We start from the raw sequence: 27,953 nt of genomic DNA on the forward strand, positions 1-27,953 counted from the left end.
CAGAGATAAGAGAGGAGTGTGCGATATTAACTATCAACGAGCCAAGAGAGGGGAGGGAAAGTTCAACAAGATTAGTGGGTCAAGTTTACACGATGACAGCTGAATTATTGTAGGAAGTTCAAAACTGTTAGAGAGGAAGACAGCTGAGTAGGAGAAAAAACAATTGACCATATCATGAGTTGGCCAAGTTCAGAAGAATACCAGGGGACAGAGCGAGAGAAGGAAACAGTTTGAGTTTTCTATATCTGTATCCAAAAATATCCAGATATTTTACCAAAATCATGTGGTTTAAGGATTTAGTCGGTCTTACACCCGAGATAACACCCTCAGTTCACATGTCAGTGCATATATGACATGGGAAATTGTCTTTATTCATTTGCAGATACAAAGGTGGTTTGTGCATCTGTTTATCTTACAAACATTATTTCACTTTTACTAAGATACAGAATTTCTTTTAAAAAGAAAAAAAAAAGTCATAATTCATGTTCACATGGATACAGATCTTAGGATATATTCCAATGGAAATTAACAGTGTAAAGGCAAGACATTTAAAACACGGAAAAGCAAACTAAAAGTACAAATATGCAAACAACAGTAGACTAAAAATATTAGGGAAATTAAAGGAACATGTTGTTTTCCACCCTTTAATATCTACATTTCATTTACATTTTCTACATTTAAAATTGGTGTCTTACTTTGCCAACATCATCCACAATTTCTAAATATCTGATGTAATCTCAGATTTAAACTCCCAAATTTATGAAGTTTATTGTCAATCCGGCCTGCAAACTTTTTATTATCAACACTTTTGTCTACCTAACTTTCATGTCTGTAACGAACTAAAGATCTTCTCACTCACATTAACTCATTTAGTGAGATCAGAATCAATTATTCAAAATTTTAATTACTCTACAAAAATCAACATATTAAACACAGTCAGATATAATACAAGGTGAAGTGCTTTTTGAATAAATACCTGTGCAGAAGGCAGCAGAGCCTTTTCATATAGGTGGTAACTATTAAAAATATTACAGTGTATCAAAATGTAAATAATGTGCATTAATGGGGAATACATGGTAGGCTATTGACATTAGCAGAGAAGGAATTATTAAGCGTGTTAAATAAGTTGTGTTAAACAGTCACATGAACAACAATTATTAAACCTTGGGTTTCTGCATGAACTATGGATTGCTACAGGTATGACTCTTTAGTCACATCTCAACAGAATATTAAACAGAAGTGCTTGCCTCTTGTGTCTGGCATGAACAGCCTCCTTCATGGAGGTGTCTACAAACTCGCTGATGTTTTCCTGTGCTGTGACCATTGAACATTTGTAGAAAGCCAATCCATCTGATGCTTATTCAGCTTCATGTCTGGTGTCATTGATTTTTCCCTGATGTAGCTGAACCCACAATTATTGCATGAGATGTAAAAACCTAATTCAGAAACAGTAAGAGTACTGTAAAAAGTAGAAATAGAATGCACTGATTTGTAAATCTCATAAACCTATATGCTGCATGGCATGATTCTGGCATCAGTGTATGAGCTCAGGAACCCTAACAGAAATCACTGTGAAATGCAGGTTAAAGCTCTCTCATCCAAAGATTAAACCATACGTGAACATAATCCATAAATGCCACCGAGTTAAGGCAATGCACTGAGGCAAAGTGCGAAATTCTTCTGTAGCCAGGCAAATCAAAATTTGAACTGTTTTACACTGTGGTTTATGTGTTGCAACTCATGAAGAATAATAAGAGAATTAAAAAATATGGGGGGGTCATCTGGGACACAGACCCAGATCATACCCCTAAATCACGTTTTCTACTTGTGTCCAGTCTGAACTATGCTAAACTGTCACTAAGACTAACAAATGTTCCATATATTCCAAATCCTCCTTGACTTTATGCGTTAATAGTAACAGTAGCTTCATCCTTTTTCTCCTCAGCAGCACCATCATCATGAACCTTATTTTCCTCAGAAGGTTGATCAGATTTGTTATCAGTGCCTGACTGCTTGATCTGTTCATCATCGGGGGCAGAGGAGATGAGAGGTGATTTTTCCTGTGTTTGATTATCATTGGAAGATTTCTCAGATTTCTTATCAGTCCCTACAGTTGAAGCAGGGATTGGTATTACAACAGTGTCATCCTCAAGATCATCTTCTCCAAACTTTTTCCTCTTGAAGCAACCGAGCTTGTGACAGACACAAAGAGAATCATTAGACCAAATAGCAATTTGGTGATCTCAGTGCAGTTATGGAGATTCAGACAACTTGATATAAAGATAACAGTCTTCAGGCTGAGTATAAACTCTCACCTTAAACAGGATGATTGTGATTATGATCAGAAGTAAGAGTCCCAAACCGGCTCCAGTTAAAATGATCAGCATTTTATTTGGGAGGATAAAGAAATCAACCCGAACTTCAGTCTGTTGGCAGAGAAAACACAAGATTTCAAAGTAGTGCCTTACCATTTTTAACATCACTCTAGTAAATAGTTTGAATAATTATAATAATTATTCATGTAAAGACTGAAGGTACCTTTTTTGTTGGAAATTTGAATGGTGTCAAATGGTCTTTATTCTGTGGGTAATAGATATAATAAATTAGGTTTACTGGAAAAGCAATGACAGAAATATGCTGTGGTCAAAATCAAACATACCTCTGGATCGTTCAGCACATACCGAGCGTCGTCATAGCCAACATGTACAGAACTTACAAAGTTAATCTTTCTGCTGTCTCCAGTGTATTTTTTCAGAAAAGCAACATTCTGTAAAGTAAGAGCAGATTAATTAATCTTAAGTAATTTATTATTTTTATATATGTGTAATGTGTATTCTGTGTGTATTTAGTACATACGGCTGCCTGTTGTGCGGCTTCTTTAAAGTGGACTTTTCCCGATAGTGTAAACTCAGCAGATGCATAGTTCTTCAAATTGAAAGTGTTGCAGACGATGGCCACGCACTTATTTTTTGGTAAGCAGTTCTGTTCCACAACCCCAAGAAAATGTTTTAAATGAGACGTATTATTCTTTTCATTACTTCTTCATCTGTCATAAATACACTGCAGTAATTGTGGATACTAATATGATGTTTTAAATTACATCAGTACAGTTGGAAGTATTCTCTAAACACTCAGTTTGATGTCCCTGATAGTTGCTTTATCGAATATTGTCAATACAGAAGAACCAGCTGTTCAAACCTTCTGTTTTTGAGGGGCAGCCAATCCGAAGAAAGTTGGGTTAAGGGAAAGAAAATTAGATAAAGCTTCTTGTTTTAAATGGAGGATGAATTGAGAGGTTGTTGCAAAGTCATTTATAAGATAAGGATTACTTTGAACTGTGCGTCATGTAAAGTTAGTCTAATAGAGTCCAAGCACGAATAAATAAAAGCATTAGCACAACAGCTTCCTTTTAAGGTATTAATAATTTTACAAGACCTCAATATTTTATTCAATCTCTTGTACTTACCTTAAATTTGTGGTTAGTAGTGGCTGTGCACTGTGTTTTGTTCTTAAAGAGAAAAAGTATGGTAAGCTTTAAGGTTCTATATTTTCATATGGAGCAGCAGTGTTCAGACACAAAATTACCTCCTTGACAAAGATTTGATAGCTTTTCATTTCAAAGCTATGCTCCAGTTGAGTTGGGAATTCCAGGGTGATGGTTGCAGGAAACTCCTTAAAACCAGTGTTATCTATCTGTAAATTGTCATAGACAAAATGGTCATTTTAAATAAATACATGTGGAAATATTCAGTTTTCTGATGAGAATCAGATGAAAATACTGATAACAGCCTTGTATCAGTCAGTTACAACCAGTTAGTTTAGTTTAGCAAGAACATGATCGATAATTTTGATTGATCAGCTGAAAACTGAAATCAATACGGGAAAGCCATCAACTCCTCTAATGGCCACTTGAGGCTTGGTCTAAACCACAGACAGTATAAAAGGTGGACGTAGGTTCTGGGTCTGAAAAGTGAAGCCAACAAAGTTCCTTAAACTTGCATTATTTTGAATGGCCTCCAGGGGGCGATACACAGGGTTATGAAAATACTTCTGGCTCTATAGAACCAGTCTATGGAAGAACGGGCCTGAACTCTGGAAACAAATTATTGATAGGCTAACATCTGATTTTGTGTCACCCTGACTAAATGAAGATCAATATGGTTTTAAAACTGCATCTTGACAATTAAAGTATTCAATGAGATCATTGATCACCAGTTGAGTTGGATAGTTTCTTGTTACAGAGTCGTCATGTGTCTTACCCCAGCGGTGCCCGACCCCGGGCCACGGACTGGTACCGGTCCATGAGTCATTTGGTACAGGGCCCCGAGAGTTGAAGCTCGGGTGTGAAATGTATGGTTTTCAGTGTTTTTATCATTAACTCTGTTTCCCTGGGTCTTTCCCCGTGTTGTAGTTGTACACACAACTACAACACGGGAAAAGTAAGATCTTATTTTGAAAGAAATATTTACGCGTTACCATGGTGACCAGAGAGCATTACGGGGCAGAGAGGAGGACGCTAAAGCTACACAATTACACAGAGTTAACGATTATTATTATATTTACGAAATACCGAGTTTTTGTCTTGGTCGTGTCAGTCTATTTTGTTGTATTTATCCGCGACACCTTAAAGACCGGTCCGTGAAAATATTGTTGGACATTAAACCGGTCCGTGGCGCAAAAAAGGTTGTGGACCGCTGTCTTACCCTGTATGTAATGTTCATTTCTTTAGGTGCAGTCTCATCTGAGGTGAAGTTCAGATAGGTAGTGCTGTCTTGGTTCCTGAAAAGATGATCGCAGCATGCCACTGAACAATTATACAACTACTGACTTGTAGAAATAGATTAAACATAAGGATACACATAATATTTTATGTGAATAGTGATACTTACACTGTTAAAATCATTTTAATTTCAAATTGCACTGGGATGCTTTTGGTGAGGGTGCTGGTCCTGTTTGAGTCTTGATTATCACTGAGCGTGAAAAAGACATTTCTTGTAAATATCAAAATAAATATTTTAGAGAAATGTTTATGCAGTAGATTGTTGTACCTTTTTGCTTCAATTATCATGGACATCTTGTCATTCCACTCATAATTATGCATGACATGGAAGGAAGATTGAAACGTTGCCTTTTTGTGGGAAGAAATGAAAAAGATGTTAGGCCTGATTCACAGATGAAGAGAAAAGATGTAAGGAGGAGAAGCTGGAAGCTAAGACTGAAGTTTCAGAGACTTGGTCATTTGTGAAACTTCACTTCTGTCTGTTAGGATGGTATCTGGATGTTTTATGACTCACGTAGGATCTACTGCGATACACAGGCTGGCTCACACCACATATGGTTTTGTTGCGTTCTTCTTGATCCCGGCAGTCGTGCGTTGTTAGTCTTGATGACTGTTTTAAGAAAAGAAAATGGTTGGTATGAGCTGAGACTCTAAAATAAAAGTTTTTACACCTACTGTGACATTTCCTTTGATACACTGCAGGTAACACTAAGTTTAAACTTTTGAAGGTTAAGCTATACTGCATAGTGTAGTGGAGGTCACCGAGGCATTGTATAACCTGACCATCATCACACACACACACACACATATATATATATATATATATATATATATATATATATATATATATATATCCTAACCCTAACCCCGTCATGCATATATATGATGTTTAGTCCATCTTAGTAGTTTGAGACAGTTCAGTTAAATGTGCAGAGCTGTCAGCTTTCAGGAAGTTTCTATAATTACATATGAAAATTAATATTTTAATATGAATATTTGTGATATTTTGTCAGCATTTTTCAAAGAACTGTCTAGAGGAAAGATTTTAAGGATGTGGGTATGAAGGGACATTTTAAGATTCTGCCTTTCTCTGTGATAAGCTGACTAGGCTTAACGAAAGGTTGCATAATGTCATCTTTGTCTTTATGGCAGGGCAAATAATTATTTGATTACCTGCTGCATTTATGTTTGAAGAACCATAAAATAACCATGGATTAGCCCAAACCTACACCGGAGCAGCTTGTTAATGATCTGAAGAACAGCATGTGTAAAACACTGTGCCGTAATGAACTAAAATCTTAAAATTTTGAAACACTTGCTTTGATGTTGTCCTAAATTCACACACAGGGGAAGGATGCAACTGAACATCACTTTAACCTGACAAGAGCAGGTGAGAAGAAATATCGTGCTATGCTTCACGGTGGACTGACTTTGCATTTCTAAGAACTAAATGAGTATAATATGCTTAAAAAATACTTATAAAAAAGACATTATATTCAACCTGTCGCAATCTGTTCATGTCCGTAAGCGATATCAAATACTGCCAATCTCAAAATGTTCTAGAAGTCCGTGATGACAAAAATAACGTATTCATCAGTAAAACACAGTAAACTTGCCAACATGTCTCCAAAAACCGTCTGCTCATAACCTTGTTGATGCTGAGCTCTGTTTTGATGTGCAAATGAAAATAGATTGCATGCATTTAGTTTCTCCTGCATTTTATTACACAGTGGTCACTATACGAGGATCAGTCAGTGATCACTTCACTGAGCTGAACATGCACCATCAATGAAGGGAACAACTGATCCTCTTAAAATGGGTTTGTATAGATGTATGCATTGAGTGGCTCCAGTAAGGTTATCTGCTTTTTTCATTTTAAAAAAAAAAGCAGTTTTCCACCAAAGTATTATTTTATTCTTATGGTTTTCATTCATTTGTAATTAGACCCAACAGATATGAGTAACCTTTCATTTAATTTCCCTTTTCCCAGCAAAAACATTGGTTAAGATTGTGAGTTTTAGGATTTTAAGACATAAGCAGAAAGAAGAGGAAATGCATTACTGGACAACCACAGGAAGGAAGTTAAGGCAACTTATCAGATTTTGTGCAACACAGCACAGAAATGCACATAAAATCGAGTTCCCTGCAACCTGTAAACTCTATTGTGTATAACCAGGTTGTCCTATAAGCTTTGTGAAAAGCCTTCAGTTAATCCAAAATACTGCAGTGAGATTACTGAAAGGACTAGAAAGACAGAGCCTATTTCTCCCATACGGCTCTCTGTTAAATGTAGAATTTAAACTCCTCTTCATCATATGCAAGGTCTTGTATGCGATGAGTGTTAATCCATTTTGAGACATAATTTTACAGTTTAATATTCATTTCCACCGCTTGTATCCTCAATCTCGTTCTATCACTCACTACCCACAGCTCGTGACCATAGGTTTTTCTGAAAAGTGGCATTTCAGAAATACTGTGTTTCTGAAAAATACAGTAGTTCTCATCATTGCTACACTAACAACATTCAAATTTATTGTCAACTGACTGATGATCTGTCATTGTCACTGCACTCCTTGTTGGCTTGCCTGAGAGAGGTCAAAGATTGGCTGTCGGATAATTCTCTCATTTTAAATGAGAAAACAAAATGAAATTATGGTGTTCAATAGCCATGTTCCTCGAGACCAGCTTGTTGCCTCTTGCTAACTCTCACTCTCTATATATTTGGATATCTCCTCCATCTGTAGTTAAATCTGGCTTCTTTCAATTTCGCTAGATTTCTAAAGCTAAGCATTATATACCACACAGGAACCTCGAAAAAGGTATCCATGCTTTTGTGACCTCCGGGTTAGACTGTTGCAATTCTCTTTACTGTGGTCTCCAATAGGGATGGGTATCGAAAACCGGTTCTTGTTGAGAGCCGGTTCCCACTGTTTCAATTCCTTGGAATTGTTTGCCATTTTTGCAAACGATTCCCTTATCAATTCCAGTCGCCCCGAATGAGGTCACCACGTCGCGGAACGTCATTTATCTGGCAGGAAACACGGCGCCTAAGCGGCTTAAACGCTCAAAAGTTTGGTTATACTTTACGAGAACGGATGACAACAGGGCAACTTGCAATACTTGCAAAGTAGATATTTCATTTAACGGAGGAAACACTACGAATATGCAAAAGCATTTGCTCACAAAACACACGATGACCTTAAATGAATGTCGTGTTTTTAATTCGCTCCGGACTCGTGAATCTCAACCCAGCAGCAGCGGTAACGTTTGCACGTCCTCTCCCGTTAATGCGGCAGGTAAATAATCAACTAACAGTGCATATTATGTTAGCGCGATCTGCCTTATTACAAAACCTGCCATTACTGTGCATTGAGGTGACCATGATGAGACAGACAGAGTCTGGCTCAGATGCTGGCAGTTCTCACTGCAGTCTACCGGTAGCGTCTCCTTTCAGGCCAGGATAGACGAATGTCACCGAGCAGTGACTGAGTTTGTGGTCAAAGGCTTGCACCCGTTTGCCACAGCAGATGATTTTCGGTAAGTGAATGTGTTTAATTGTAGGCAGGGACATTACTGAATATTCTTGTGTAATTGCTACAGAATAATTTATGTTATACTTTGTTATTGCTACAGAAGAATATTTATTTTATTATTTTACATTTTTTTTCCTGGGGACCCTGTGACGCCCCATTGAAGAGCTGTAGGCTGGATCTCTTAAGATCTCACTGTTGGGTTTGTAAGGCCATGTTACTCCTAAGTTTCTATCTTGTTCAAAGAGAAGATATAAAACAAAGTTCTAAGCTAATCGACCTTAGTGTTCTCCTTTTTAAAAAAGAATCGATAAGAGAATCGAATCGTTAAACAGAATCGAAAATGGAATCGGAATCGTGAAAATCTTATCAATACCCATCCCTAGTCTCCAATCTGTCTCTCTTCATAGGCTACAGCTTGTTCAGAATGCTGTGGCTCGCCTTCTTACTGGAGCTAAAAAAATTTGATCCTATCACTCCCGTTCTTGTTGATTTACATTGGTTACTTATCAAATATCGTTAAAAATTTTGCTACTTACTTTAAAACTCTGAATAATTTTGCACCCAGTTGTCTCACTGAACTTCTCAATCTGTACACTCCTTGTCGTGCGTGATGGCCCAAACTAAGTTTAGGCTGAAAACCAGAGGCGATCGTGTCTTTGCTTCAGCTGCTTCAACCTTTGGACTAGCCTCCCCGCTTCTATTCATGCCCCAGACTCTATCCAATCCTTCAAATCAAGATTGAAGGCTTACTTATTTAACCTGACTTTCCCGACCAGTTAATGCCCTTTCAATAAACTTATAATTAATTTCACTGCTGTTTTTTTTTTTACTTTTTAGTTCAGATTTTGTATCCATGAACTGACCTTCCTTCTGAATTGACATTTTACTTAACTCTTCTGGTCTATTAGTGCCTCCTTTCTGTCTGTGCTAGTGCTAGTGCCTAATCTGTACTTTGTTAATTGATTTATGTTGATTCTTTGTATCATTGTGAAGCTCTTTGGTGTGCCTTTTTAAACGTGCTATTTAAATAAAACTGTATTGTCTTGTAATGTATCTTTATAGTTACCTTTATAAGAGTCATCCTAGAGAAGGAGAGGCCTGGAGGATAGAACATTATAAGGCTGGTGTTGTATGAGTCATCACCATCATTTTTCAAATGTATAGTCACATTGAAGTAGTTATTTTCTGTCACCAATAATGTCGGAGTCCTGAGAGAGACAAACAACACCTAATATTAAACATATGACATTAATCGTATTATATCTGAGTCGTGTTTGTAGATATACATACTCGAATTTGAATTTGACATCCAGTTCAGCGATACAAGTGTCATTTTTTCTACATTGTTTCTCAAAAGGAACCTGCGAAAAATAAAACTTGTGTTTAATTGATGCCAGAAAAAAGATTTCCTTCCTAACACACTAAACTGAGGTGGTGAATGTGGTAAAATTGTACAGTGTTAAATTGACACTAGAGAGTTTCTATATAGGTTCACTCTTTCCGGTATTAAATGAACACTGACAGTGTTATATTTTAACAGGAGCCTAACACTAAGCAGTACTGATTTTCTAACACTGGAATATCCCTAACATTTTAGGTTATTTTTCAGTGTTTGAAAATGCTCAGTGTTAGTCGTTGTTAATCTTTAAACCTGACTAGGCTACTGATAACACTGTCAAAGTGTTCATTTAACACTCAAAATAGTGGATGTGTAGATGCAGCTTTGTCAATTTTGTGAATATTGATGTTGTATGTAGAACGTACCTCAACAGCAGACTGCTTTTTGCTGTCCATGTTCAGGGTGATGTTAGCAGTCTCACTGTCAGCTTGAGAAAAGTTTAATTTGATGCTGATCGGTGACAACGTGTCGATCACACATTTCTGTAAAGCAAAAGCAACAAGAGAGGAGCAATAAACACGAGGTTTGCTTTTGATCAGATTGAGAATATGTGCAAATATTATGAATTCAGCTTCATACGTGCATGTAGATGGAGAAGTTTAAGCAAGTCATTTCATCTTTCAGCTCATAGGTGGAGGTAAGACTCCTGGTTTTCGTATCAGTTTGAGTGAAGAAACCTCGATGTTTTTGTCTCATTGGGTCCACGGCGAACATGTATGTGATGTTCAGTCCAGAGCTCACATTCCCTGTAAACCCGCAGAGCAGGATTACAATAATGCATTCACAGGATGCAGTCAGCAGCTGTTAAATGGTTTACTGAATGAGGCTCCTACCTTGTTTGCTCTTTGTTGCTTCTACCATTTCAAAACAGGCTGTTAAGGTAAGCATAAGTAAATTTCCTTCTGCACCCTGACAGTCAAGTTTCTCTGTGCTTATCTCCTTAGGGTGGAAAGATAGGTGAGCCATCACATTAAAGACGGGCTTGGAGCTGAAAGACATTTAAGAACAGTAATAAGAAAGTAGTAATGATGCCCTCTTTCAATACTAAGGTTTTATATATCAGGACATAATACAGTATAGCAACATTAGTTCTTTATTTTATATACAAAACCAAATCTGAAAAATTTGGGACACTTTATAAAATGTAACAACAGAATGCATCCATAAATCCATATTTTATTCACAACAGAACATAAAAAATATCAAATGTTTAAAATGAGAAAGTGGTCGAGTTTCTCACAGGTAATGATGGGCAGAAATTCACCAATTTGCAAAAAACTGCATCTACACATTATGGAGCAATTTGCGGCAACAACAACAACTTAAACTTTGTGTTTTCCCCCCAAATTAAAACTCAAAGCACAAGAGTTGTGCAAAGGGAGCTGTAACCCTAACACTAAGCACACTAACCCTACCTTAAGACAACAGCAGCGCCCTGTGATCCGATCACAATATCTGGGAGGCCATCCTCTTTGATGCCGACGCCCCCATCGATGGCCTGTCCAAAGAATCTTATCCCAGGTGTTATTTTGTCTCCTGTGATTCTCTGAAATAAGAGATTTCAATACTGAAAAAGTGTTTTCACACATATTTGTATGGCAGAGAAAAACGGTGTATTTACATTAAAATTTAACAAAGGTCTTATAAGAAATGCTACTCTTTGTGATGTAGATTTCACATGACATTTTGCCCATTCTCCTCCATCCTCTCTATTCTAATTTAATTGTATTTATACAGCACCAAATGACAACAACAGTCGCCTCGATGCTCTTTATCTAAGCCTTTTCCACTCACAGACAGTTGGCTGTTTTTGTGTTTTGCTTGTTTTGTTTTTTTAAATTCCAGAGATCAACAGTTTCACAAATATCAGCAATCATTCCAAAGTCAAAATCTATGAGCTCAAGTTGTTTGTTTCCTATTCTGATGTTTCATGTGAAGGTTAATTGAAGCCCTTGGCTTGTATTTTCAGGATTTTATCAGCTGGAATATGTTCACATGATTAGTTAGTATCATTAATAGTAGGATTGGTAGAAACTCTTGTCAAAGGAAAGAGACTGAGCTGCCTCATTCTCTTTCCTGAAACAGCCTTGCTCAATGATCTCCTTCTGATTGCTGACTCTGGACGCTCTTCAGTCCTGGTCCTACTGGATCCATCCTCGGCCTTTGATATGGTAGATCATAACACCCTATTAGCGAGGCTTGAACACACAGTTGGCATTAGAGGTGCCGCCCCAGATTGGTTTAAGTCATATCTTTCTAATAGCTCTTTCTCGATCAATTTTGGCCCTTATCTCTCCTCTGCTGCACCTCTCTCGTGTGGCATGCCTCAAGGATCTGTCCTCGGCCCCCTGCTCTTCTCACTGTATATGCTCCCCTTAGGCATCTTTGTGAAGTACAACATTGCACATAATTGTCACGCTGACGACATACAGATCTATTTCGAATTAACTGATGATCCTGCTATGTCTTTGCACGGTTTTCGTGAGTGCTTGCGCAAAGTCAAAGATTGGCTCGCTTATCTCTCGTGTTTGACAGTAGTATTCCCTGTGGCCAACTCCGTGATGCCTTCGGTTCCTTTGATAGTTTCCTCACCGACACTGTTAATGGCCTGGGTGTGTTTTTGGATAGCTCTTTAAAATTTGACAAACAAGCGTCTGCTGTTGTCAAATCTTGCTTCTATCAATTGTGTCTTATTAGCAAAGTCAGGCATTATGTCCCGCATAGGGACCTGGAAAAGCTTATCCACACCTTCATGACATCTAGGTTGGATTATTGCAGCTCCCTTCACTTTGGTCTTAACTCGACTCTTCTCCATAGACTGCAAATTCAGAATGCGGCTCGTCTCCTTACTGGTAGTGGGCGGCGTGTCTCTATCACCCCTGTCCTTGCTGACCTGCATTGGCTTCCCGTTAAGTATCGCATTCGATTCAAAATCCTGCTGCTTACCTTCCGAATTATTAACAATATAGCTCCAAGCTACCTCATTGAGCTACTTAGATTATACACGCCTACTAGAGTACTAAGATCATCTTCCCAGGAACTCTTGGTACAGCTGAGACCCTGGCTGAAGACTAGAGGTGACCAAGCATTTGCCTTGGCTGCACCCGGTCTACGGTATAACCTCCCCATTGCTATCCGCGAGTCTGATTCCATTCAATCCTTCAAACTGCGGTTAAAAACCCACTTATTTAGCCTCACCTTTTCTACCAGTTAATGACTGGTTGTTAGTTAGTTTAATGCTTATTTCTATCTTCAGTCCATTCTTAACTACTTTTAATCATTTTTAAAATTTTTGACTGTTTTATCCTTTACACATATTGTTCTTTTATGCTTTTATATGGATTTCTTTTGCTTCTGTGTTTTAAATGCCATCTAACATGCTAGCATGTTGGTACTTTGCCACAGCCTTGATCCTCCCCTGTTACTTCATCTCCCCCTCTTGTATGTTAAGCATTTTTTGTACACCACTGGTTTTAAATGTGCTATATAAATAAAGTTTGTTGTTGTTGTTGTTGTTAGTTAGTAAACAATGAAATGAATGCTACACGTGTACTATATTCAAATGAAGAAAACATTACAGTAATACAAAATTATGTAATGTGTACTAAATTATACAATAAAATACTATTCCATTAAAAGTAAACACTGCTCAGAGATTGAGCTGACTTGCTGGAGATTTGTGCTGTTAAAGGTTTTTTTTTTGTTACTTGAAATGATACTTAAAATCATGGGATTCATGGCCAGCTGTACCTTAAAAGATTTTAATCTCAGTTGACTCAGCAGATTAAAGCACTACGATGGCTTTTAGCTTGAATTAACACCCTGTTTTTCTGTTTTATTGTAGTTTACATTATTTTATTTTAGCGTAGAGGCGATCGTGGCTCAAGAGTTGGGAGTTCGCCTTGTAATCAGAAGGTTGCCAGTTTGAGCCCCGGCTTGGACAGTCTCGGTCATTGCGTCCTTGGGCAAGACGCTTCACCCGTTGCCTACTGGTGGTGGTGGTTTTTTTGTAGCCTATTTCTATTTTCCCCGTTGTTTTCACTGGCTGACCTGTAAAGCACTTTGACAGTAGTATCCCCAACTGCTACTACTGCACATTCACCCAATATGTGTGTGTGTGTATATATATATATATATATATATATATATAAAATGTTCTTCCTCTACCCCCCCCCCCCCCCTCATTTTTGCACATGTCGAGCGTGTCAGGCTACATTTCACTGTGTGTTATACTTGTTTAACTATGCATGTGACAAATAAAGAACCTTGAACCTTGAACAACCTTTGACTATTACTTCCAGACACTTGAATATTTTTCTTGACCTAATTACTAGGGGTGCAACAATACACAAAATTCACGGTTCGGTTCGATACTTTGGTGTCACGGTTCGATATTTTTTCAATAAAAAAAAATGTTCATGCCTTTTTAATTTGTCATTTATTACATTTTCACGGCACATTCTGCACCACATCTCTGTGCGTTCATCATTTGTTTGAAGCCAGCTCACCTCCTGCAACTACTCTTCCGAGAATACGTGCTTCTTTTGTGGTTCGGACTCCTTCTGACATTTCTTTGGAGGTGGAGTAACATCACAGTAATTGCTTAAAGGAGCTTCTTCGACATCTTTAAGAGTTCTAAACAAATGTCTGTCCTCCTCCTGAAAATCTTATGTATGCAAACACGCGTTGCAACTTCTTATCTTGTGCCCGTTTTTTTTTTATTTTGACAGCGAATGCGCACCTGCGGACCACTTATGTGCAGCCCTGGTTATTTCGCTTGTCGTATTGCAGCCACAGAAATTCTTTTGTCCATGAAACCATAAAGCTGCACTTTCTTTTTGCCTTATAGTCTGATTTGTCATAACTTTTTCGTTTTGTGGTAAGCTTTTCTTTGGCTGTCACTTCTTCACCCTGACCTGTCTTATTTGGCTCAGCAGAACTAAAATATTGTGGCGAGCTCAGACAAGGAGGAGACGGAGGTATCGTTTGGTCTTGCTTCCCGTGAGCTAGCCAGGGAGCACAGCCGTTTATTGACATCTGCAGAAGGACACTGTCGCTAGCTAACTGCTCAGCGCGGCAACAGCACAGCAACAGCAACAACAACAACACCACCACACAGGCCGCCCTCTGACCCCGGAAGGACACACCGTCGCAGCGAGAGGGCATCACCCGTCACTATGGCAACATAAATAAAACATAACTGTACAAACAGAACCCCGAACAGCCCTGACCCGCTACATAGCCCCCACCTAAGGGGTCAGTCGTCCCCGACGACCCCATTACCCCACACAAAGTCCTGCAAATGTCCAGGTGCCTTCTTTTGGCGCACCGGATGGTCACGACCGGCGGGGGAAAAGTCACTGGGGTCAGAACATGGGGTGCCACCATCATCCCACTTCTGACACCAATGTGGCGAGCTCAGACAAGGAGGAGACGGAGGTGTCGTTTGGTCTTGCTTCCCGTGAGCTAGCCAGGGAGCACAGCCGTTTATTGACATCTGCAGAAGAACACTGTCGCTAGCTAACTGCTCAGCATGGCAACAGCACAGCAACAACAACAACAACAACAACACCACACAGGGCGCCCTCTGACCCAGGAAGGACACACCGTAGCAGCGAGAGGGCGTCACCCGTCACTATGGCAACATAAACAAAACATAACTGTACAAACAGAACCCCGAACAGCCCTGACCCGCTACAATATATATCCTGCTGCTTTTACACACGCACTCACATAACGCTCAGCGATTCTCTGCTCGATCAACCTCTCACATGTTTAAGCTGCGGGAGATTTCACTTGTCATGTTTGCGTAGTAAGCTAACGATTGATAAGACGATGTCAGAGGAATTGGTGCGCAAATTATCATCACTCACCAATCAGTGCTATCGCTCTCTATACACAGTTCACGTGATTGCAAAGTGAAAGCAAAAGACAAGGGCAAATTCAAACGCGATTTCAATATGTCACATATTGACAGTGGCTCACCGATGCCAATGACATAATTACCCAGCTACATTTCCGAAAGAATACAAAAGCATTGACATATATTTTTCCTTCCTATGATAGCCCGACAGGCAGGGCAGAGATAGATTTTGGTAGCCCGACTGGAAAAATCGCTAGCCCCTGGACGTTGGGCAGGCGATTTTGCGAGCCCTGTATCTGATTAAGGAATCACTCATCTTTGGAAAAGAGAGTTTATTACAGAGAAATGGCTCTTTCCAAAATAAAAGCTATACTATACGCTTCTTCTGGGCTATATTCTCAGCAGCATATTAAACATATCAGGTCCCGTAAGGAGAATCATGTGCTAACGGCTGTCTAAATGACTCGGGTAAAGTTTGTAGCATGCGTGTTTGTTGTTTTTGTCTGCTTCCACTTGTCTTTGCACTAGGATGATGTCAGCGTAAATGTGCAGTCATATTTGTTATGTTCCCACTAGTGCTGTCAGCGTAAATCTCGTTGAAATGACGTTAACGCCACAACACGGCAAATCTCCGTTAACGAGCTACCGCAGATCGCCCGTGCATGGGGCTGGACGGCCAACACGTTAACGAGCTAACTGCGCTAACACACTAGCTCCCACCCATGTAATTGAGCATTGCGTGGAACATCCAACATACTGTTTTACTTTAGTCCATGACGCGCTTACCTTCAGGGTCATACATCACATGAAAACCAAAATAGTTCCAAACGCCAGATCTGAATGAGGGTGGGGGAGGTTCAATTTGCCATGTTGCAAGGAGAGCTTAACTTCTGTCTCGCTAGCTTGCCTGCTCAGTGAATCTGCGTTCGACTACTCCGCCTAGGCTGCACTGTCGAGCGCAGATCCACTGAGCGCTCAACACAGACAGCATCATCAGAAGGAAAGTTGATAAAATAAATTAAAAATGTATTTGGTATTGTTCATACATATGCGTACTGAACCGAAAGCACTGTATCGAACGGTTCAATATCGATAAGAGTATCGTTGCACCCCTACTAATTACAACATTCCTGTCAGGTTAGCAAGAACATTTCTGATCTGATCCTCTGTTTTCCCCCTTTTAAAAAAAATGTAAACAGCAGACATCTTTCTTTAAGTGATGCTCCCATTTTTCCAATCTTGTGGCCAAAAAAAAAAAAAAAAAAGGCAAACAGGAAATAAGTAAGCTGTCAAACATTGTTAATAGCAAAAACAAGAATTTCACTTTCTTTTAGTTTAACATTTATTTTTAAGTTCAGAGGAATATTGTTATTGGATGAACAAGAAAAGTCAGCTAAATATGTTGATTTAGTAAAGTCAAAGATTGAGAAACTTAAAAAGTTTCTCATGTTACTTTGATATTTTGACTTTTCTCAGCTTAAATTATAGTGATGTCACAGTGGCTATGTCCTTCTGTGTCCATTTATACACGCATGAGGTTTTATAAGTTGTATAAGTTCCTACGATGCTGTTGCTGAATGTAACTTATGTAAGTGTTAAGACTGAGACAGAAAAATGTTTTTAAAAGTAAATTCAAAATTACTGAAAAATATTTCACTTGTTCCAAACCCATTGCTGTTTATGGTTACTGTGGTTTCCATGTCCGTCTCTCACCTGGCTGAAAGTGCTGCGTATCCCTCTATGTCTGTCTCCAAGGTAGATATACACAGCACCTCTGTTATCATCCTCAAGCGGAGCTCCGACAGCAACGTCTCGGAGTTCATCTCCATTCAGGTCTGCGAGGCTGGATATGGTGGTGCCAAATCTACCCATGGATGGTCCCATCACAATCAGTTCACTTTTCAGTTGCAGCTATGAGAAAAGAGGAGATTAGTTCATTGAGTTTGATCATGAAAGCATTGAATGTCACACTGTAATATCACAAAGTGGTGGCTCACCTCATCAGTCAGAGTGTAGATGTAGATCTGACCTTCTTTCTTCTCCTGAAGCTGGTAAAACGTTGGCGCTCCCACCAGCAGGAAATCAGTGTCACCGTCTGAGTTAATATCCACCGAACACAGCTCGGCGCCGAAGTAGGAACCGATCTGACAAGTTAGTTATATCATTAGTTCAGTGTTGTTTTAATTATAGATTTATATCATTTAGGGATATAGAAAAATGTGCCTCAAAAATCATCAATGCAGGGAAAATGCTTCATGTACAGAAAACACAATATTACTGCCAGAAAATATGATTTCACAAAACAAAATAAACATGCTGACAAAAACAAGAATCCCTAAAAACAGTTACAGAAACCGACATGTATGCCTGCAAAGTAAGTTTAATGCTTTACGGTGCTTTGAACAAGTTTTATTTTTGAACTGTTTTTATTAAATCAAACAAGGTGCCAGTGTAAGGAAGTTCTTTGGTTTCCTCTGTGTAGCCACAGAGTTTATTTGCCTTTGCACAAGTCTGGAAAGTTGCAAACATTGAACGCTATCATCATTTTAGACTCAGACTACTAGTGATGCATTTCATATTTCTTTCACTCCCATCTTTTCAATCCCTGTACGACATCATTACTGCAACTTGGTGACTTCTGTCTTCTCTCTCCTTTAAATTGTGTTTTGTCATGTTTGACATTTGTGGTTTATCTCCATGCTCTTATTTTCTGTCTTATTTTATCTCAACCAGTCTGCTAGAGGTCTGTTCCTGTTACTAGAGTTCAATCAAGTGTTTGATCATGCTGATCGTCTGCTTGTTGTGGTTCTCTAATATTTCACTGTCTTTACTTTATAATATAGAGCACCTTTCTATAATTGTTAATGTGAATTGCTGATCTACACATAGAAGTGATTTAAAATAGAAATAACAGTAGATTTGATCAAGAATATTTGCATTTATTTCAAGGCAACACTACAATCAGGTATCAACAATGACATGGAGACATAGAATTACTTCCAAAGTCAAACGGAGCCATATGAAGAAAAACAATTAAAAGGTACTGACCTGGTCTCCAGTTATTCTTTGTGCTGGGATCCAGTTGTTGCTGTTTTGTTTGAAAAGTACAACCTGTCCTGTGTGCTGAAACCGGGGTGCACCCGTGAAATACAAAGAAACACCACCTCTCTCTCCAACAGAGACAGAATATCCTGCAAGAGGCAAATATAACACACAACATGTTTTTATTTGAAAAACTAATGTGTGTATTTGTTGTACTTGGAAGATATTAAAACTGATTTAGACTGGAACCTTCCAGAGTTCATTTGTTGTAGTGTTGAGCCAAATAACGAAATCTTATTTTTAAAAAAGAAACATCAGATAATGTGTAAATAAAGTTTACCCATGTAGGAGTCCATCTCCATTTCTTGATCCTCAATTGTTTCTGTTTTATCTCGACGTTCTTGGAGAGAACCACGCCAGCTGTTTGTTCCCACTGAACCCAGAATCAGTGTATCCTAAAAACAGGAACGCACAAGTGGAAATGTGGTGAGTTTTTGTATGATATGTATAACTATGTAACTATATATATATATCTATGTGCACTGAACATCCATATTTTAACTTTCATGTAGAGTCTTAAGCACAAGGCATTTTGTTTCACCATGGTTTATTAAAGTTTTACAGTAACAGGGCAATTAATGCTGTTGAGAGTTTGCCTGAATAACTCACTCTCCAGCTCCGGTAACTAACCTTCCCCAATACACACTCAACATCTTTCATGCAGCACAACCAAAACAGTAACATTGTAACAGAGATCCTGAACACATCACGATAATATACCATATGATATAAGCACACACACACACACACACACACACACACACACACACACACACACACACACACACACACACACACACACACACACTTTGAACCTACACTGAAGCATGTAACCTATGTAGTTATGTGCCACTTGCTGTGTAAGATTTAATAATTAGGATTAATGTGTGATGTTTGACCGTGTCATGACCTGTTGTGATGAGCCAAAGCCAAAGGGTAGCCGGAGTCCTGACTGGCCTCTGGCCAAGACCTTGGCCGCTACCTGACCCCTGCAGCTGTGTTTGGACGGGTTAGAAAGTTACCCAGCAGCAGGGTGCGGGGATACTGGTCCCTATATATTAGGGGACCAGAGGACACCCCCAGCACTTTCTTCCCCTCTGCTGTTTCTCTCTGTCCGTCTCTGTGTTGCTCTGCTGTCTGTGCATAAGGCTGTACACCCCAGGGTTTTGCTTTGCTTGCTTTCTGCTTTGTAATTTTCTTGCTAAATGTCTGTATGTATTTTTCCTGCTGTTCATATGATTCAGTGTATTAAACTCTGTTCCAAGAATTCTACTCTTTTCCAGAGCATCTTTTTGAGTGTCTTGATTTTAATTGTATCTAAAGAGGTTGGATCTCCACATCGTTGGTGGGAGAAGGTTATCAGGATGGCTTCAAAATTTGCGACCACAGAAAGAGGACAGAAATCTCAGGTATGATTAGAAAAGAATGTATAAGATCAACTGTGTCATCTGACCTGATGCAGCTGGACTCATTTTTTCAGTTATTCAGCAGCAGAAATTAAGTTTTAAGCCTTTAAACAATTCAGCTTCAGCTCATGTTGTGTGGTTTCTAAGCCTTTACTCTGATCTTCAGATGAGTTTAAGGTGCTCAGATAAATTTTGCTCACCTTGTTGAAAACAGCGCTGAATCCACTCTGAGACATTTCATCAGTCAGGTTTCCTGCTCGAGCCCCTTTGGAACCTAAATATGGATCATCAGGGAGTACACGTTACAGCTGCACATGTGGAAGATAACATATACTTTTTAATTGGGGAAAGAAATTAGACGCCACCTTCCACAGCAAAGATCTTTTTCTGAAAATTCTCCAGTACTCCTTTGAGTCCATCATAATTCTCAATTTTGAAGGCATTTTTGTCTTTTGGTTCTGAAGCGATGGCCATAAATTTATCCAGCTTTGCATCCTTGATCTGAAACCAGAACACAGCTTTAAAACATGAAGGAGTTCCAAGTCTGACATCAGCATAAGAAAAAGATCAGTTCTACACATTAGACTTGTTCTGACCCACAACAGTAAAAACTAAATACATTAAAAGGAGCCACTAAACAGAAGAAAGAGGAGACATGATATATGACATTACCCCAATAACAAGACGAATTATATTTTTCTCATCATATTTTTTAATTATCCCTTTTCTGTCTGTATCAGAGGGATCTCCGTCTGTGATTAGAATCAGAGCTTTAGTTGCATCAGGAGAGGCGCCTGCAGCTTTGTTGTCAAAGATTTCATCACTGAAACAAAAGTAGAAAACAGATTTTGTCACACTCAAAATAAACGAAGCTGTAAACATGAATACATTAACACTAAATAAAACTTACAAAATGAATTCGAGGGCTCTGTGTGTGTTGGTGAGAGTTTTTAAATGTTTGTCATCCTTAAGTTTATCGAGAGCACGTCCAGCTGCATAGTCGTTGAAGTCAAACACTTTGTGGACTGTTGTGGAGAACTGAACTGCTGCAAACTGAAAAACCAACATAAATTATTTAGATACGACACCAAACAGTATATCTTATATATACAGTATCGTAAAAAATAAAAGCTGTGAATGCTTAAATGTTGCAGTAGTGCAGTGACCTTGATCGATGTGTTCTTCAGGCTGTTCATTATATCCACAATAAAATCTTTATTCTTGTTGAATTCATCTTCAGTCATACTCGCTGATCCATCGAACAGAAAGACGAGGTCCACTTTCTTTTTGGTGCATTCTGGAAAAATAATAAAACAAAAATATGTCTGTATCCCAATACCATAAAATTTATGAAAAAATAAAATAATTTAGTCATCATTTGAACATTAAGGAATGCCTTTTCAAAATACACTTTACCTTGATACGCAGGTTTGAAAGAGGAAATTTTCTGGAGTTGATCCGAGAGCTCATAACAAATACTGTTCAGATAGGAGTTCTCATAGCATTCATGCACCAAACTTGGACTGCAAACCTAAATCAGAGCATAAAAGTTAAATAAAGCTCCGCATATTAATTTGTTTTGCTCACAGTGATGAGGAGAGAGAGTGATTTACTCACAGTGAATCTGGAGCCGGAGGAATCAGCAGCGATCGACAAGCCAAGATGTTTGACTGCTGTTGTGTTTGACTGCAGGTCCTCTGCAACTGAAGCATTTTATTATAAAATACACAAACTTTTACAGTAATGTATTTAGTTGTAAGTTATAAATTGTGTAATATTCTGTTGATACCAGTAGGGTTGAACCACTTGTTTTGGTGAGGTTGGTAAATTCCTCCAGATCCATTTAGCCTGAGAGGTGCAGTGACGACTATCCTGTGGAAAATGATGACACTAATTAAACAGGAAAAGTTCAAAGTCCTGGCAGATCTATACAAATTTTTTGAAACATAGAAAAAAAATGTTGTAGCTCTGTTGTGCATTTACTTTTCCAGATCACTTGGATCAAACTGGGTTCTGTGTGTCCCTTGAATTAAATGAGTGCGACACCCCAGCTTTGATTTTGAGTTAACAACATCAACTTTAATATTTTGATGGCATGCTATGTGTGTTGCTGTGCTCCTTAAGCCACCTTAAACATTTTCGGTTAATTTGACTGTTTTCAGTAAAATGAAAGCAGCTACAAGTGCTCCTATTTAAAAAAAAATTTTTTTTTAATTTAACTCTGCAGCTGCTGATTTTTAAATGCAATAATTAGTCGATAATCTTGTCTTGCATGAAGCTTCTGGTGAGTGAATACACACTTTGAAAGTGCATCAGCATGACTGAAATTCACCTGAAAGATTTTTGTTAGCAAGCAGAGAATCACTCTGAACACTTCTAGCAGCGTTACCACAGCCATAGTAAATAACCGGCTGCTCTTTATGTCGCGGCTTAGCTTTTCTAAAATGACGGTACATAAAATACTGAAAGAAATGTCCCAGAAATTGAAACTTTTCATTTCTCTAATTACTCTGAACATTTGGGTTTGAAATACAGCAACAGTTTTAACTAGAAAAAGACGCATTTGCTGTTTTAAGCAGCGCGTTAGATTAGTCACAGCAGTATTCAATGCTCAAGTCAAAACCACAACCCATCACAAGAGGCTTTCGAATGCTAAACTGGAATCATCTCACATATTCATTTTAATTTCAGCGAACATACCTTTTGTTACCATCACCAGACTTGTACTGTAGCACTTTGTATCCATAGAAATCACCTGGTTCGCCCTCGTGTTTCTTAGGCTCTGTCATTTTGATGTTAAAAGCCAAACAGGCGGGGATGGTTGAAGCTGAGAAAAGGAGAAAAATATGATCAAAAGTTCTACCAACTTTAAAATATAAAATATCTGCATTTAAGAAGAATACAAATAACTGAAGTTTTAATAATATATATTAAACATCAGAGATAAATCCTGAAGTTGCACTAAGTATAGTTGGTAGGGATACGCCCCAAAAACTACCCAACAGCATGTGTTCATTAGTAGGTTAGAGATCAGAGAGTCAGCTTTTTGTCCTTTTTGTCCATTTAAGTTGTTTTTTTTTTTTTTTTACTTTAGTGACAATTGAGGGAGAGATACCAGGATAACATCACATAGTATGGATCTAGCTGGAAAAGAAGTGAATGCATGAGTATTATTGTGTACTTCACTTTCTGAATGTGTTTCTGGACCCTAATTGGGAACACAAGTTTCACAAAATGATTGAAGAATAACGACTCATCAGGAAAGTATTAAAGTTGGTATCAAGAAAGATGAGGACTGTTAGAAGCAGACTCATGGGTGCAGTTTAGAGGAGTCACTTCCTGCTGGCCATTTAAACAGTTTCAGTCAGAGAGAGAAGCATAAAAATATAAAAGGACAGAAATTCTAGGTCTGAAAGTGAAGCCAAGGTGACACCACCTGAAGCTCACATTCTTTTTAATAACAGCCACAGGTGAGATGACAGTAAACACTGTCCTAATAGGTTTACACGCTCATTAGTTCCTTTTGGGTTATATAGAATAAAACATGTGGTCAATTCTAAAAGTCCAAAAGAAGAAGAACGAGGGTGAGTTCACTGCTGCACTTTCACAGTCACACCCACTCAGTCTCTCCCTTTCTGGTATCATCCAGTTTTAAAACATGAACAATTTGAAAAACGCCCTGCTCGAGGCTTCATCGTCAACATCACAGCCGACACGCAGAGAAAATCTCAGCCAAGCACTGGTGAATTAAGTGCAGTCGCCCTTCTTCTCCTGCTTCTTATCTTATCCGCAAAATAGTTACTTCTATTTTTGGAGAAGAGTTAGTACTTATAAGACACAGTTCAGGAGGACGAGAGATACCATCTGTGTCATTTCACAGAAGCTCCTCCCTTGTCAAAACCTGGCATTTACCCACAATGCAACTCAAACCACAAGAACTTTGACAGGAAACTGATGTGGTGAAATAGAGATAAATGGTAAATGGCCTGTATTTATATAGCGCTTTACTATTCCCTAAGGACCCCAAAGCGCTTTACACATCCAGTCAGCTACATTGTAGCCACAGCCACCCTGGGGCGCACTGACAGAGGCGAGGCTGCCGGACACTGGCGCCACCGGGCCCTCTGACCACCACCAGTAGGCAACAGGTGAAGTGTCTCGCCCAAGGACACAACAACCGAGACTGTCCGAGCCGGGGCTCGAACCGGCAACCTTCCGATTACAAGGCGAACTCCTAACTCTTGAGCCACGATCGCCCCGATGAAATTAAGATGTCTGATGAGCTCACTTCTTAATTGTATTAGAAGTCTGCAGATGTAAGAGATGATAGTGACACACTTCAGGCAATTTATACTTTGCACAGCTCACCATGGCAACATTAAAGACTTTATACACCTCGTGGGCTTCCCCCTTTGAGATCACAGCAGAAAAAAACCTCATTCAGCTTTCTGCCACCGTTGTTAACCTTATTTCAAATCTTGGAGTGAAACCGTCATTCAGGTGCTCGACTGTGCAGATGTGTGTCAGTGCAAGTAAAGACAGGATGTGCTGCTTAGCAAATACAAGCAGAGGCAAATGTAAAAGAAATAATAGGCACTTTGACAAGCTGCAAAAATACGCCCAATCAACTGGGAAACCCATTCATAACTTGACCACATTTAGCAACACAAGATAAAAATAGTTGTATAACTGAGGCAAAATTAGAAGCGTAGCACATCAGTGTCACAAGTCGGGGTAGGCTTTTGCAGAAAACTGGTTCCCAGTAGTCCCATTTCTTGGAATTGTCCAAGGAATGGGACTACCGGGAAGGAATGGGACTAGTCTGCCTGCCTGTGGTCCCACTTATCAGCAGCTGATTTCACTTCAGCTGTCAGAGGAAGAAAATAGTGACGCTGTCTAGAATGTGGAAATGAGCATCTATATTATTTTTATTGCACAATTGGACGAGATAAACGGTAATGTGGAAAACTGTGTCGAGGACAGAACCAACCGTATTATGCTGCTCCAAATACAAGAAAAAACAGCATGCTAACGCTATGCTAACCATGATCCCAGAGTGAAAGCTGGGGTCTTTCACTCTGGGATCAGACAACCAGACCCTGAACTTCAACAGGTAACAAGCAGTCAGGCCGCAGCCTCCCTTTCTACCTGTTCATGTTTCTAAAGCAGAATCACCATGGCGATTCTTTTGTGCTGGTTTTCATGTTTTCTTTCTGTGGTTAGTTTTGTTCTACTAAGAGAAAGATCTTAGAAATGTGTGTCGTCATTAGGGATTTTGTGTTGGTGTGTGTGGCTGTAGCCTCAAGTTTATACTGTTAAATAGTGATTATGAGACAGTGTTTCAGGTATTTTACAGAGTAACATTAACGTAATGTAACGAGTAGTATAGCAAATTACTTTTTCCTGGGAGTAATTAAGTAACATGTTGCATTACTTTGAAAAAAAAAAGTATTCTGTGTAATAATTCATTTTATGAGTAATAAGTCCAACACTGATCACAACAAAGACAGGAACTACCTCACAAACATGCACAAACATTTGAACTGCAGCATGGATGCATGACTGTAACTTCTTTATTGCTGCTTAGCAACTCTCAAAACTGAGCCAATGACAACCCAGGGACAATCGATGAGTCATATCATATTGATAATGGAATCCAGATCACAAATTTCTTATCAATTCCCATTCCTAGTCACAAGTTTTCTTTTCTTTAGTCTATTTTTTCATTTCTGTAGATGAGTAGCAAATTAATTAACCACGAAGCATGAAAATTATTTACATGAACAAAAAGATGCAGAAAGGTTAGTATAGTAAATAAAACCAAATGTTGAGCTGAAATAGATATTGAAATTATAGAAAGTAGAAAAACAAGATAACTGAAGCAACATTGTGTAACTACTTAAAAATAAGATAAAAAAAAGTGCACAGGAAATGTATCTAGTTTTGTTTTGGTAAGTTTTCAAACGTGTCAAAGATAACAGTGTCAGAAAACTGATGGGGGGAAGGGGGTTAAACTGAGTGTGAGTCCGTGCACTTTGCGAGGTAGGGCCTACAGCAGGGGTGGGCAATCTCAGTCCACGAGGGCCGGTGTCCCTGCAGGTTTTAGGTCTCACCTTGGGTCAACACACCTGAATCACATGATTAGTTCTTTACCAGGCCTCTGGAGAACTTCAGGACATGTTGAGGAGCTAATTTAGCCATCTAAAACCTGCAGGGACACCGGCCCTCGTGGACTGAGATTGCCCACCCCTGGCCTACACAGTGCTGCTTTTTTTTAATTAATTAATTTTATTTTATTTTTTGCTCCATCGCTTTAATTTTGTGATTTCATGTCACTGTATTATTACGGGTAAATAAAATCATATTAATTCACTACATTTTTGGCTAATTTTCACTTGGTTTTCTCTCGTATTTATTTCCTATTTATTCCTATTAAATGTCTCAAAACAAAAAGCATGAGAAAGCATTTCAGGTTTACAGGTTGCCGTGCTGACGCCTGTCTCAGCTACACCCAGATCTGTCGCAGGGTCAAACTAAACATTTTTAAACCATACTAACTAAAATGAAATGAGGAAACACATTTGGAAACTAGCGAAACTGAAGTGAAATTAAAAAAAAAAAACAATATAAAAAAGGAAAGAGGAATTAATCAAATTCTCAAACTGTGATGACTCATTTAAAAAATATATACATCTCTTTGCACCTTTCAGCTCCTTGGTTTGGCTTTAAAGACACAGAACCTTGAACAGCTGTACACACCTGGATCTGCTCAGCACCAAACAGCAGTAAAACGGTGAACATAATGCAGCTGAAGGGTCTTTGACCAGTCCGTCAATGTAACATTAAAACACGTGCAGCCCCCAGCCCTCATGCACTGAATCTACTGTATTCAGCCCTCTGGTTGGGCGGATGGTTTGGATGAGCTTTTCTACAGCTCAACACAACTGAAGCAAACATAACTCAACCAATGAAACCGGATACTCAATTAAATCTTTATTGTTAAGTTGTAAATCCACATGAAGCTGCATAAATAATTCAAAGTGTGTCTAGCATGCTCCTGTTCTAAACACTCTTCCTGTGAGGATTTCCTGATTAGTTTTAGTTTTTTTCAACACCAAAACATTTTTCTTTCATCAAAATAAAAATTTAGACTTCTAAAAATAATATAATGAAAATATACAAAGCAGCCATGCCTGTCCGCAGATGAACTCTATCTCAGAAATGACAATAAATTCAATCATTTTGAAACTTACCAACAATCACCACGAAGGTGAGGAAATAGATGTGCTGTCGCCAGTGCATCTTTCAGGTCTAACACTGCTGCTCAAGTTTCTTCAAGCATGTGCCTGTGCAATACTTCCTGTGAAGGGCGTTTCCGTAACAGGTGGTAGAGACAAATTTCTCACGACAGTGCGCTCGACAAAGTGTTTATCTTCGCTTCCTGCTTCCTCTTTTTTCGGCAATTCCTTAAATCCTTCACTTTTCACTTCTTTAAAAAGAAATGTGAGAATTTTATTGAAGGGAAAAAAGATGGAAAAAAGTAGAAATAGCTCTTGATTGATGAGCTAGGACCCTGGACCCCTCATAAATTAGATCTAAATGTTTTCAGAAGAGCTCCAGCCGAGTCTTTTGAACAAAACAGCTACAACCGGTTTGCGGTTATTCAGTCTACTGAGTCAACAAAAGAAACTAAACAGAATAGGAGTCAGCACAGTAATTTCCTTCAAGGACTTCTTAACATTTTTATTTTATTGGATTTCTGCTTTTTGTTTTTCAGGTTTAAAATATATATTTTTTAAATATAGTAAATGAAGTGTGTGAAAGCTTTCCACGTCCACACAGTGATTGCTGTTTACAGCTACAGCACCAT

General features: G+C 38.7%; 1 protein-coding gene across 2 annotated transcripts; it reads right to left on the bottom strand.

Moving 5' to 3' along the window:
- Positions 1-342: 342 nt before the first annotated feature.
- Positions 343-27,662, bottom strand: LOC309708073 (integrin alpha-L-like). 2 transcript variants are annotated; one of them, XM_082535814.1, is made up of 31 exons: positions 27,337-27,662; positions 22,784-22,910; positions 21,873-21,955; positions 21,701-21,786; positions 21,500-21,614; positions 21,250-21,380; positions 20,994-21,136; positions 20,756-20,906; positions 20,449-20,584; positions 20,284-20,357; positions 18,958-19,072; positions 18,624-18,766; positions 17,573-17,719; positions 17,289-17,486; positions 11,128-11,258; positions 10,546-10,700; positions 10,292-10,458; positions 10,078-10,194; positions 9,604-9,674; positions 9,380-9,521; positions 5,295-5,390; positions 5,049-5,128; positions 4,890-4,970; positions 4,704-4,779; positions 3,586-3,693; positions 3,467-3,508; positions 2,857-2,982; positions 2,660-2,767; positions 2,539-2,580; positions 2,316-2,426; positions 343-2,192 (listed from the first exon to the last, which is right to left on the bottom strand). In XM_082535814.1, the coding sequence occupies exons 1-31, from the start codon at positions 27,383-27,385 to the stop codon at positions 1,902-1,904; spliced, it is 3,642 nt and encodes a 1,213-aa protein (XP_082391940.1). In that variant the 5' UTR covers positions 27,386-27,662; the 3' UTR covers positions 343-1,901. The 2 variants fall into 2 exon arrangements, with proteins under 2 accessions (XP_082391940.1, XP_082391941.1); XM_082535815.1 differs by lacking the exon at positions 343-2,192 and having other exon boundaries at positions 2,356-2,428; positions 2,540-2,580.
- Positions 27,663-27,953: the final 291 nt, after the last annotated feature.

This window comes from Aulonocara stuartgranti, assembly GCF_965226115.1.
Source record: "Aulonocara stuartgranti genome assembly, chromosome: 6".
Taxonomy (NCBI): domain Eukaryota; kingdom Metazoa; phylum Chordata; class Actinopteri; order Cichliformes; family Cichlidae; genus Aulonocara; species Aulonocara stuartgranti.